Source organism: Corvus moneduloides, chromosome 16 (assembly GCF_009650955.1).
Source record: "Corvus moneduloides isolate bCorMon1 chromosome 16, bCorMon1.pri, whole genome shotgun sequence".
NCBI classification, from domain to species: Eukaryota; Metazoa; Chordata; class Aves; order Passeriformes; family Corvidae; genus Corvus; species Corvus moneduloides.
The window spans coordinates 9,053,426-9,066,230 of NC_045491.1; the positions used below are offsets into that span (position 1 = coordinate 9,053,426).

The 12,805-nt window shown below is 48.4% G+C and overlaps 1 protein-coding gene across 1 annotated transcript; it reads left to right on the forward strand.

Moving 5' to 3' along the window:
• Positions 1–1,795: 1,795 nt before the first annotated feature.
• GFER (growth factor, augmenter of liver regeneration) lies at positions 1,796–6,659 on the forward strand. Its single transcript, XM_032126161.1, has 3 exons — positions 1,796–2,029; positions 2,506–2,717; positions 3,676–6,659. Exons 1-3 carry the CDS (start codon positions 1,796–1,798, stop codon positions 3,836–3,838), a joined length of 609 nt encoding a protein of 202 aa, XP_031982052.1. The 3' UTR covers positions 3,839–6,659.
• Positions 6,660–12,805: the final 6,146 nt, after the last annotated feature.

Genomic DNA, 12,805 nt, shown 5'->3' on the forward strand with positions numbered 1-12,805 from the left:
CACGAATATCAGCAAAGAAACATTCCCATGAAATTGCAAATAAATAGAAATAAAGGAGCACTGGTAAACAGAAACCCCAACATGGAGATCCAGACCATCAGCTTAGTGCTCCACAGAGCAGGAGACAGCTCAGCCATTTCCACATGAAACACACCAAGTGTTGAAATATTTTTGAGGGCAAGTTTTTAAGGGTTTTCTCTAAATTGATGCTTTTTCTAATAAACATTTTACACCACACTGTGTTAATTATATAAGGTGACATTTTGGTCCACCTCCATCCCAGACATACATTTGTTTGCATTAAGCAAAATAATAGTATTTTTCACTTGACCTACAGGTGATGAACAGGAGAAAAGTTGAAGTGGATACAATATTCACATTGTTCACGGTAGGAGACTTATCTTGTGGCTCTCAAACCTTTAAGAGCATGACAGAATCAAGCCAAAAAGGAGGATGAGAGCAAGTCTGTGCCACTCTCCAAATTTTCACCCTCTGACCTCCATTAATAATTTCTCAAGGCCGCAGCTAATTAATGTTTCCAAGGGGTGAAAGAGCAGGATCCAAAGTCTGATGCCAGGCTGGACCATTGCCCAGGAGCTGGGTCACCACCCTCATGTGCTCACAAGCCTGTGGCTCTCTGGGAATAAAAGAAATGCCAAATGTCCACTCAAGACCAAGGCCCTGGGGACAGGTCTGGCTCTCCATCACCCTGAGGAACCCAGCCACTCTGAGGCAGTGCCTGCCTTGGTGTGACACGTGCCAACACTCTCAGAAAGAGGAAAATCCTCCCTCAAGATGGATTTACAAGCATGTGACAGGTGTTAAAAACACGTAGAACTCCATATGGTCATGTTGCAATAGAGGAGCATGGGTTGAATGGAGTTATCCATTTGTTTGTCCATAAAATCGCCCTGTTGATTGTGTGATTGTGCTGGAGAGAACACTGAGGTGCCTGTCGGCACTGCTGGCACGAAGGAGAGCTGCTGTGCGCCATGGCCTCTGCCACACACAGTATCTACACATCGCAGAATCCCAGAATAGTTGAGTTTGGAAGAGATCATCCAGTCCAGCCCCCTGCCCAGGCAGGGTCACCTGGAGCAGGTGACACAGGAACATGTCCAGGTGGGTTTGGGATGTCTCCAGAGAGGGAGACTCCACACCCTCCCTGGGCAGCTGTTCCAGTGTTCTGCCACCATCATGGAAAGAAGTTCTTCTTTATGTTGTGGTGGAACTTGCTATGTTTTAATTTCTGGCCATTGCTCCTCATCCTGTCACTCAACAGTCTGGCACCATCCTCTGACAGCCCTGGGAGAGATTTGTATGGATTGATGGGATCCCCCTCAGCCTTCCCTTCTCCGTACTGACCAGGCCCAGCTCCCGCAGTCTCTGCTCATCACAGAGATGCTCCAGGCCCCATGTGTATGTATATTTATACGTATTTTTGTCCTTATTTGGGAGGATCATATGAGAGGAACTGCTCTGACACCTTCCGAGGGAACATGGCAGAACCCTCCTCACACAGCGGGGAAACAGACGGAGACCCCCTTCAGCCTCCCGCTGAGAGGATCCCTGCGCCCACCCTGAGGGTGTGCACAGACCCATCATACCCGAGGGGCGATGTGAAGCGAAACGCGAGGGAGCACAGGCAGGAGTCCCATGTAAAGCAACCCTTCCCTGTTCTGCTCACACACAGTATTTAAACACAGAGTTTGCTGCTGGTTTTTGGTAATAGCACACCAGAAATGGAACCCTGGTGTGTGGCGGGACCGATCGCCCTCACAGCGCCCGGGTGGGAATGGCGCCGCCCCGGCCCGTCCTGCACCGCGGTGCCAACATGGCGGCGCCCAGTGAGGGTCGCTCGGGTCGGCGTTCTGCGCCCTTCCCGGGTACCGACAGCGGCTCCTTCTCCTTCCCCTTCGCCGTCCCGCATGGCGGGGCGGGGGAGCCGCCCAAGAAGCCGTGCCGAGCCTGCACGGATTTCAAGAGCTGGCTCCGCGAGCAGAGGAAGCAGACGGCCCCGGGCGGCGCGGTGAGGCGCGGCTTTTCCGCGGGACGGGCGGCGGGAGCCTCCCCTGGAACGCCTGGCGATCCCCAGCCCCTGCAGAGCTCCCTCAGTCCTCCATCCTGCCCCCTCAAGTGGGATGAGGCTGCGTATTCCCTTCAGGGTGTGAAGGAGGCGGGGACAGGGTTCCCCGCAGTGGGAATGGGAAGGGGGTCTCCATCTTCTTCCCGGGTGCGAGGGGCTCTGCCATTGGCCCCCCTGAGGGTGTGAAAGGGCCTTTGCCTTGTCCCCACTGAGGGTGTGAGGGGGGCTTTGCCATGTTCCGATTGAAGGTGCGAGGGGGGCTCTGCAGTGTCCCCTCAGAAGGTGTGAGAGGAATTCTGCCACGTCCCAGAAAAGATGTGAAGGACCTGTTCCCTCCATCTCACCTTCCCACCCAGCGCAAAAGGGCTGTTTCCCTACCAAGCCCCGGTGTCCCCTCACACCCCTGTGTCCCGCTGCAGGATGTGGCGGTTGCGGAGGAGAAGGAGCCCCCTCCAGACTGTCCCCTGGACAGCGAGCAGCTGGGCCGCAGCAGCTGGGCCTTGCTGCACACCATGGCCGCCTACTACCCCGACCAGCCCTCCGGGGAACAGCAGAAGGACATGAGGGACTTCATCAACCTCTTCTCCAAGTTCTACCCCTGTGAGCACTGCGCAGAGGACCTGAGGGAGAGGTGAGTGGCCTCAGCAGGTTTTTTGAGGATGTGGGAGAAAGGTGGGTTTCCTCAGTGGGTTTTTTGAAGATCTGAGGGAAAGGTGAGTGGCCTCCGCAGGTTTTTGTGCTGGAGGGGCTTGCCAGAAGTGCTGGGCTGCAGCAGCTAGTTTGCATATCAGGAACTCTTCCTTCACTTGGGGTTTGTAGCTACCTGAGCTGGTTTCTTCCATTGTTGCATCAATCGCTGATACAGTTACGCAAAAAACAAACACCTGTCCTCATGCTGTTGGGTTCTGTGCTGCCTCCAAGGCCACCTGAGGCAATTTCAGAGTTTTCTGGTTCAAACTGGGCTTGTGAGCAGTTGTGGAATTAGACTGGGACTTAGAATAATTTGGTTTTCAGGAGGCAAGTGATCTTCTACCCTCAAAAATGCCCTGTATTGGCATTCTCAGTAGTGGATGCAAAGACTGAAATGGGCTGTGGTGGTTGATCTAATAGAAGGTGTCCCTGCCCATGCCAGGGGATTGGAATGAGGTGACCTTTAAAGTCCATTCCAACCCAAACCATTCCAGGATTCTGTGATAAAGTTTTCTGCTGCTCTCAGTGTCTTTCTCAGAAGTTGCAAATAATTTTCCAGTTGAACGGGCAAAAAAAGTTTGAAATCTAATTATTAACTTAGTAGGCGTCACTGGGAAAAATACCTCCTCAATTTCTTAATTTATTCTTTTTTTACAATTTTAATTCAGTGTTTTGATGAACACTGGTGGTTTTGCTTTTTATCATAGATAAGTTTTGACTCCTGTGTCTTTTCCAGTTGCCAAGACCAGGAAGTGAATGAAACCAACCTGCAGCCAATATAGAGAACTGGTGATAATTATTGATCTCCCTGTGCACTCTCTGGGACTCTGTGCTTGCTTTGGGTATTGAATTTGGTAACTATGAAGAAATAACATTTGTTTCCCTTTTCCTGTTTGCAGATTACGGACAAACCAACCCGATACGAGCGCCAGGAGTAACTTCTCCCAGTGGCTGTGTCTCCTCCACAATGATGTGAACAGGAAGCTGGGGAAGCCAGAATTCGACTGCTCCCGGGTGGATGAGCGCTGGAGGGACGGCTGGAAGGACGGGAGCTGTGATTAACCCGGAGGGGTTGCTCTGGGAATCCAGCAGAGCAGTTCAATCCATGTGGAGTCGCTGCAGGGACAGTGGGAGTCAGTAACTCTGTTTGTGTGGGACTGATTCAGAGCCGAACCAATGCCAAAAGGAGATTTGAAAATCCTATCCCAGTAATATTTTGATAAATAGTACCAGTAAAGTATTACCTGAGGGGTTGAGGCCTTACATTTGACATGGGAATTGCCAGAAACCTCTGAGATTGAGTCACTGACAAACTCATTTCATTATGACATTTCCTGATTTTGGGGGCATTTGCTTATTTTTGTGTGTGGAATTCATTTTCCCTGAACACAGTGGTGTTTTCTGCTGGCGTTGCCCTGATGTTTAGAAAATGCATCTGATTAATTGTAATTTTCATTTCTGTTTTTCTCATGGAGAAAACTCATGCTGGGTTTTGTGCCAAGTCTGTACCCCTGGATTTCTCTTTCCAGGATCTCCAACGTTTGTTGTTACTTTTGCATCCAATTCCTTTGATAAAAGTCCTGAGGGCAGGTACATTTAATTTAAACGCTAAAATCATGGACCCCAGATTTCTCAGTTTGGTTTTGTGTTTCAGCTTATCACGTCAGAAGACACTGCAGAAAGGGAAGGGCAAAACAAACTCCTCATCTGAGGAATGGAGCAAAGCATCCATTTAAATATTGAAATGATATTTAAAAATGAAATGCAAATATTTTAAATGGATTGGTAATTTTCTTTAGATCCAGAAGTGATTTGGTGGTAAGTTCTATGGAACTACTTATTCTTAAAGCAAATCACCTCTTTGTTTCTGGTGTGAATCTTTGTCATGAAAAGAGATGGAGAATTTTTGTAATGAAGCATATTCAGCTTTGTTTGGCATATGGTTGTTTCTGAGATGAAATTCCTGATTGGTACTTGCTGGCCTGGTTGATATTCTGATGTTGTTCCAAGCTAAAAATCTCTCTAAAAAATGACTTTGCAGTGTTTGCGTCCTGCTGAGGACTGTGGTGTGAGCTTTGCCCAGTTTTTATTGCACAGGGACACACAGGAGCCCCTCAGGTTGGTTCCCTCTGTAGGAACTGGGCAGAACCCAGGCTCTGGGTTTTCCTGGCTCAGCTGCATCCCTCTATGGATACCTAAGTGTGAATTCAGATTCCAGGGAAGTAGCACTATAAATACATTTACACCACAATGCATCTAACACATCTCTTTATAAAAGGAGACAGTTGCAAAACAGAGTCAAAAATCATTTCAAGTTCTTCACGTAGGTCGTGACCTCATCCCTTCCTGCACTCCTGGCTGGGAGAAGTTTGCACAAACCCTGACAACAGCAGGTTTTTTTTCTTTCCTTCCGTGTTTCCTGCTGAGGTTTTCTTGCATGTTTTATTGAGCTTCCTTATCTCATGCCCCACAGCACACCTGTGATTTACCCTTGGAGTTTTTCGCAAGTTTTGACTGGAAATGTTAATGATGCCGCTGTAATTAGAGCAACGGCACCTCTTATCTGAGACTTTGGTCCTCATACCATTGTGTGTGGGGCTTTTTAGTGGCTGGAGAGCCAGTAACACCTTTGAAAACACAATTTAATATTTTGTGGCACGGGCAAGTCCTTTCAAGTTAGGTCTGTAAAATGAGTATGAGACTTTTATGGACTAATGGTTTCTGAACTTTCTATGTAGTAACATTTCTGGACACAACCCCAAATGAACTGATGAAAGGTACTGCATAAAGAGTGTGACTGAAGGTGTCATTCAAGCTCAGAAAATTTCCCTATCGCCATGTTGAGGTTCTTAGGACACGTAAATCCCAGCTCCTGGCTTTTGTCTTTTGGTAATAAATTCAGTCCCCAAAACAAAGCCCATTGGGGTCCACTAGAGTGGAGAGAACCAACAAAAGGGCTGCAGCCCTTCTTTTTTACAAGCAGGACCCAAATGAGTCAGTTCTGTCAGGACACTTTTAGCAACTGGGGGTGTGGGCAGGCGTTTCCCTCTGGATTTGGTTGTGCTAAAGGAGGAATTTTGTGTTCTTCCATTCCAATCTGCCCTCAACTGTTCTCTGTGACAATTTCCTCGCCCACGGAGCAGATGATATTTCTCCCTCAGTTGCTTCAGTGCAAATGAGCAGGTTGATGAAACATCTGTCTCATCCCTTGTCACCTTCATACTGTCAGGGGACCAGGCTGGGGAGTTGCAGTGCCCTGTGCCAGTCCCAGGATGTGCTGGCCAGGGCTCAGGGACCAGCAGGGACATGGGGAACCTCCCACCACACGTGTCCACTCCCTGAGTGTAGAGAGGGAAGTGAGGATGTATCCAACACGTTCTGGTCACTTTGTGTGGTTCAGAGAGGTGGTGTTGGAGTGCAGGAGGAAAAGCCTGTCCTGTCCTGGCAGTGGTAGGGAAAAGCCTTCAAGCTGAAGTCAGTGTCTTTAGCAAGTGCTGCCTAAAAACGAGGCCACCAGCTGTGGCTGCCAGGATGCTTTTAGGGCAGTTTCTATCTTTGCCAAGTGGCCATTTGATAAAATGTGTGCTTGCACTCTGTTCTCTCATGGTTTTGGCTTGGCAGAAGAGCTCTGATTAGTTGTTTCTCAGGCGTAGCCTCATCTCTGTGCACTCGACCATGTGAGGAGTGGGGGGATTTGTTCTGCTGCTCATCTGTACCGTGAGACTTAGTCTTGGGTAAGGAATTTCCATTGGAGGTATTCATACTCATGTACAGAAAATTGTGAATTCTCTACTAAATGCACTTGATTAAGTCTAGTTTTAAAAATCTCTGTATTCAAATTATATTTCCTGTTGATGTAAAAATAATAAAGCAACCAAGTTCATTCCTGGTTCCAACTGCATGGGATCTTAGGAAAAGGGATCATGCTGTGCTGGTGGGTCTAAACGCTGCATGCCAAGATACTACTGTTATATATATAAAACAAGATATATATATATATATATATATTTATATGTATATGTTATAGTTTGGTGGCTCAGGTAAGGTTGTGTGATTCTGTGTTGCTTGATCAGATAACGTGGGGCTGCTCCTGGTCCTTTCCTGTTGTGCTGTTGAATTGGTGCAATTCTCTGTTGGCCCTACAAAAATGCAGGAATTTGTACAGCACGTCCTGTCAGGTCGGACTTTTTTTTATATGGGGAACAGTGGGAATTTTTATGGCATTCCAGTGATTTTTTGATTTGCTGACAGCGTGAGGGGCAGCATTAGAGTTGGGAGTAGCTCAGCTCTCGCTGATTTGGAGCAGGGTGGCATCACTGAAGGGCAGTGTTTATAATCCCATTTCCTGGAACGGGGAAGCTGCTTCTTCTCCATACGAGGAACCCTTGTGAGGAAGAGCAGAGCCAGGAGCAGGTGCTGCCCAAGGAGCTTGTGGGACCTTGCTCAAGAGCCATTGCTGTGTGACAGGTACCTGACTTACCTTGCAGCTTCCCAAATTCCTCACTGTTTTCATGCACTGGTTTGCATTCGAGCTGTACTTCACTTTTTTCCTTCCTTTTTTTTTTATTCCCTCCCCAAATGCAAAGAGCAGGGAACCCTGAGGGAATAGTTTGCTCCATGGATGGCAGACAGACTTGCAGATGTTGGCAGAAGCAGTCCTGTGCCTTTGACATTTTTCCAGGGATTAGCTGTTCCTTTGCAGTGCGTTGGGTGTACGCAGGCTCCTGTTTACCGTAGGATTCCCAAGAGCTGCTTTGTTTTCTCGTTTTGTCTTTTGCTTCAGCCCGTTCCAGGCAGTGTGGGAGATTCTTCCTGTTGGAGTTTTATGGGCTTGGAGAGGGGAGAGTTTGGATTTTTTAGGGGGTTTTTTCCCCTCCCTGTGAGCACTGATTTTGTTGGGGTTTCATTCCATTCCTGGAATGGCTGCTCAGGGTTTTTGTCTGAAGGATGGAGAGGAGCTGTTCAGTATTTTGTGTAGTCAGGATTTAGCACAGCCAACAAGGTCATGTGAAGTCAGATCTTGATTTTGTAGTGTAACAGGGAAAGTAATAAAACAAGGAAAGCAAACTCCAGGTAATGGCATGGAGACATATGAGTTAAAATGTAATCCAAGGGGATGAGGGTCAGCCTTGGGACCAGCTGGGGCACTGATCTGGATCTGTCCCACAGGGAAGTGTTGATGAACACCAAATCCTGATTCCAGGCTGGCCAACGTTCAGTTCAGGTGTTAATCACAGTGCAGGGAGCTGAGGGATGATAATAGTTGGCCTCTTCTGCAACACTGTGGAACAGAGGTGGTTTGCTGAGGATAAATGGGGTTTGGTGCCCTTCTCTGTGCTGATGCATGTAAAAAAAAACCCAACTCAGATGGACCTGATTTTGCTGTCAGTTCTGAATCTTTATAATTGCTCTAAACATTCCCACAAGTAGAATCACAGAATATCCTGAGCTGGAAGGGACCCACAGGGATCATCCAAGTCAACTCCCAAGTCTTGATGAGCCACACCAGCGCTTGCCAAGCTTTGAAACCGTTGTGTTCTCCTTGGCATGTGACAGTCCTGCTGAGGGGTGGCTGATCCAGCCCGCAAAGTTCTGCTGGCATTTCTCTGGGCTCAGCACCTGGCATGGGCTGGCACCCCGACGGTGGCACTGGGACCTGCCCAGTTCTGCCCTTGCTTCCCATGGAAAGGTGCCCTCCACTTCCACGTGCTGTGCTCGTGCAGGGTGATGGTTTTCCTCCCGAGCACTCCAAATCCAGAAGCCCCTTCCTGGTCCCAGTTTTCCCTCTCATACAGCACATGCCGTGATGCTCCTTGGCTTCTGTTTGTGGCTGCCGTGTGCTTCCCACGGGGAGCTACCGGGGAAATTCCCTTTACATCTGACCAGCCCAACAGTAGAGGGCAACAGAGGATGTATTTCCACGTATTTCCGTGTATTTCTTTGCATTTCGTTGACTTTTCCATCTCTTCTCTGGAACAGACTGCTTCAGATACCGAATGTTTTACCTCATCCTACTCCCTTTCCTGTGATTTTGAGAGGAGATTTTGGTGCCTTCAGTTACTTTTCAAACTAGTGTGCAAACCTGTTGTATAATTACCTAAACGAGGGATGTGTTGTTCCTCTGCCTCCAGCTAAAATCTGCTCTTGGAAGCAGAATAAAACTCTGGATGCTGTTTCCAGCATATTTCCTACCTGATCTTCAGCCCATAACTGTTCATATATGGAGATGTTCTGGCTTTTTTTTATTATTAACAGATTAAAAAACGTGAGTTAATTTCACTGGATAATTTTGTAACATGACTTTCTTACACAGGCCTCCTGCACAGACCAGAGGTGGGTACAGGAAACAATACACAGCAGTCATGGACAGGCAGAGAAGGGATCCAAGTTCCTGGGCATTGTTGTCAGCTGCTTTGCTCTGCATGGGAAAAGGTAGGAAGAAATCCCACAGAGTTTCACGGGAGTTTTGCTTTGGGTTAGGAGATCAGTGAGAAAGAAAACAGCTGAGTTAATTTAATGTTTGTCCCACTAGGCAGCTGTTTCATGCAGCCCCTCACAGCTTCCATGTTCCCAGAACACTAAGCTTTAGTTCTAAGCTCAAGTTCCAGTACTGGATGGAGACTTGCCTTGTGAATTCTGAGTATGGTCAGGAAAAGCTGGGCTTTCCCTGCTTTTTCCATCCACATGTGCATAAGAAAATTGGATTCTGTGACTGTGCCTCATGTTCTGCTGCTTAGATGGGGTAAAAGATATCTGAGGTATAGAAGACAAGGCCCACATGTCCAGAGCATGTGGCTGGAGGCTCGAGAGATCAAAATTCCATTCTTTTTTACTCATGAGCTTCCTGCCAGACACCAGGTAAGTCACTTCATCTTCTGCAGCCACACTTCCACTTCTGCAGAAGGGGGGTAAAAATAGCTGTTAGGGCAGCCTTTGCATGTATTTCCTATTTAGATGAAAATCTCTTTCAGGGAGGCTGTTTCAATGTGTTTGTGCTGCACAGGCCTGGGCCTGATAGCGTTCATAGTTATGAAATCCCTCATCTCCATCCATCTCACAGATCTCTTTTCCATTGGGTTCCATCCTGCTCATGAATCTGAGGACCTGTTAGGGTTATGTTCAGTCAAGAAACAAAGCTTTTCTTATTTTCAGTGTATTTTGGCAGCAAAGCTTGATGTAGCTCAAGTGAGAGCTGTGGAAGATCTTCACATCCACTATGGCTTGTCCCTGTCAGCTCTGCTCACCTGTACCACAGCTGCAGGTGACAAGCACCAAAGTCAGCTGTTGGCTGGCACGCCCCCAGCACAATGGGACTTGCTGGTGTGTTCCTAAGCAGGCCAGTTTGGGGAACAGCAAGAGACCTTATTCCTCTTTTTCAAGCTCCTCCCCACGTGGGGAGCAGTGGCTGAATCAGATTAGATTCTGGTTTGCCAAAACCCCCAAACTTTTCATGCTGTGAAATATTTGGAGGAGCAGATACCAAGTTCCGTCCTGAGCCATTGAGGCCATGGCTGCACCACTGAGAGGCGTTTTGAAACCCTTTGGGGTTTGGTTCAGTTTGGGTTTTACGCAAGCACTGAGATACCAACTCCCCTGTTCAAAAGCAATGCTACCTCAGCTCACTGAGTTCTGTTATCCCAATCTTCCCTCAGTGATCTCAGTTGGTAAAGTTTTCCACATTTTTTTCTGGCACACTGATCCTGGGTTTATCCGTGTACAGTAAGTGCTGAATCCCACCTGAGAAATGTTTCACAAGTGGATGAGCAACCAGGTATTTTTGGATCTCTTAGGGTGGAAGGCATGAAGAGCTTTCTAGTGATAGTGGGCTAAGGTATTGCTCATCAGGAAGCCCATTCACTCTGCCACTGGGCCCTATGGACTTCTAAGCTCCTCTCAATATTCCCATCAACTCTCGTTTTCCTAATGGCTGAAAGCAGCATCAGCCGAGCTCTAATGAATGGCAAGCAAAGCATTTCAGAGCAACAACTACATGAACATCTGTCAAAGTGTTGCTTCAAGCCTGCTGCCCAGGGAATGTGAAGCACAAGCTGTTTTCCCACCCATGCCCGTGCCAGGGCAGGGTCAGACTGCAGGGAGCTGCTGAAGTCGGTGGCTGGAATCCATGTCTGGAGCCCGTCCGGCTCCCTCAGGCCAGGCACTGCCACCAGGCTGTGTCCTGCACGTTGGGATTGCTTCACTCCAAACACACATTGCTGGAGCTGCTCCCAGAACAAGGCGGTTTCACATTGCTTTTCCCACCTGGAGCACTCTGTCCAGCTCTGGGGCCCCACGCACAAGGAAGATGTGGATCTGTTGGAGCGAGGTCAGAGGAGGTCACTGATCACGGGGCTGGAGCCCCTCTGCTCTGGAGCCAGGCTGGGAGAGCTGAGGGCGCCCAGCCTGGAGAAGAGAAGGCCTTGGAGCCCCTTCCAGTACCTAAAGGGTCCTGATCCCAGCCCTTGGCTGAGTGGGTAGGGCTGACTGGAACAGGTTTTGAAGGAGAAAGCCTCGTATATTATTTCCTCCAGGTTGTCATGTCTCCACACTTAGCCCTGAGAAAACCTGATGGCTTTTTTCTGATAGAGACAAAAGATGAGAAGTTGGCATGACTAGAAGAAGCAGAAAATGAATACAGGTTTCCCACTACCTTTAATTAAACTTGTGTAAAATAAAAACATGAACAGATCTTGGGCAGTTGTCTGTGTGCTGCTCTGTTTGTTCCCTGTCCCTGAAATCCTGTGGGAATGGTAAATGCAGACAAAACTTGTTCAAACTGAACAAATGTTCTGAGAAGTGCCATTTCCAAATGCTGCTGTTCTCCATTTGATAGGGAAAATGTGGAAGGTACAATATCCTTCCCCATTATTGGCTGGCTCTGTGTATCTGTTGATTTGCAGCAATAGGAAGTGAGACAGAAAGACACTTCGTATGTGGGCTGGAGATACCTCCTGTGCTTTATCTGAGCTGTAGCAGGGGAAGAAAACTGGCACCCCGTGATGTGGGAAACGATTATATAAACACTGCACACAGCAGAAGTTGGGGGGATGAACCCCAAAGAAAGGACAAGTTTAGGAGCAGGGATTTCAGTTCAGGCAGTGTCCTGGCCCCTTGTGCTTTGCATTGTCCAAAATATGCCTGTTCCAGTTGGGACAGATGAGCTGGGCAAGATACGTTAGAAAGAGGGAGAAAGAAGTGTCTTTCCCAATGTCATTGGAAAATCAGGAGCAGACCCCAGAGGTCCAGCTGATTCCCTGTGCAGTATCCCTGGAACACACTGCCTCCCTGGCACTGGCCACCCTCGAGGAGCAAGGCAGCCCTTGCCATCATGTGGAACTCTGGGCTGATGGATTTGGGGTGGTTTGTTCCCAGACCATGAAACTGATTTTTGAGGATGCTGAAACAGCTGCTTCTAAACTGCTGAAGCTGATTGAAAATCCCACCTCGGGTAATCCCTTCAAGTTAATTTGGTCTTTGTTCCTGACCTGCAATTCAGGGATGAGCTGGCAATGATGCTCTTGGCACTGGGGTACCATCCCTGGCCAGCTCCATGAGCCATCCTGCCAGCAGAAAGCAGGAGGGACCAACCCGCTGTTCTCTTCGAGGCCATTTCATTTTTGCCTAGTAAAATGTGATGGTTACTGAGCTGGTGACATTGAGGAATGGAGGGCTGGATTCTGCTTTTCCTGCTGGGAGTCAGAAATAGACCTGGAGAGATGATGACTCACCTGTAATTGAGAAAATCTGCATGGCATCATCATGAGCTTTAACAGTTAAATCCTGATCCCAACCTGCCAGAAAGAACAGACTGACAGAGCTGCAAAAGGCCAAAAGGAGCTGGAAACAGGACCCAGCACACAGGAATCCTTCACCCGGTGACTGCATCGTGTGTGAGGGCTGGAACACACCTGGCGCACAGGTACCCCGTGTGCTGTGGCAGTGACACGGTCCCTGCATGGGGAATGGAGCTGCAGGGGCAGTGGGGCGGGACGAGAGCTGTGCTGGGGCCGAGAGAAGCCCCCAGCCCCACAG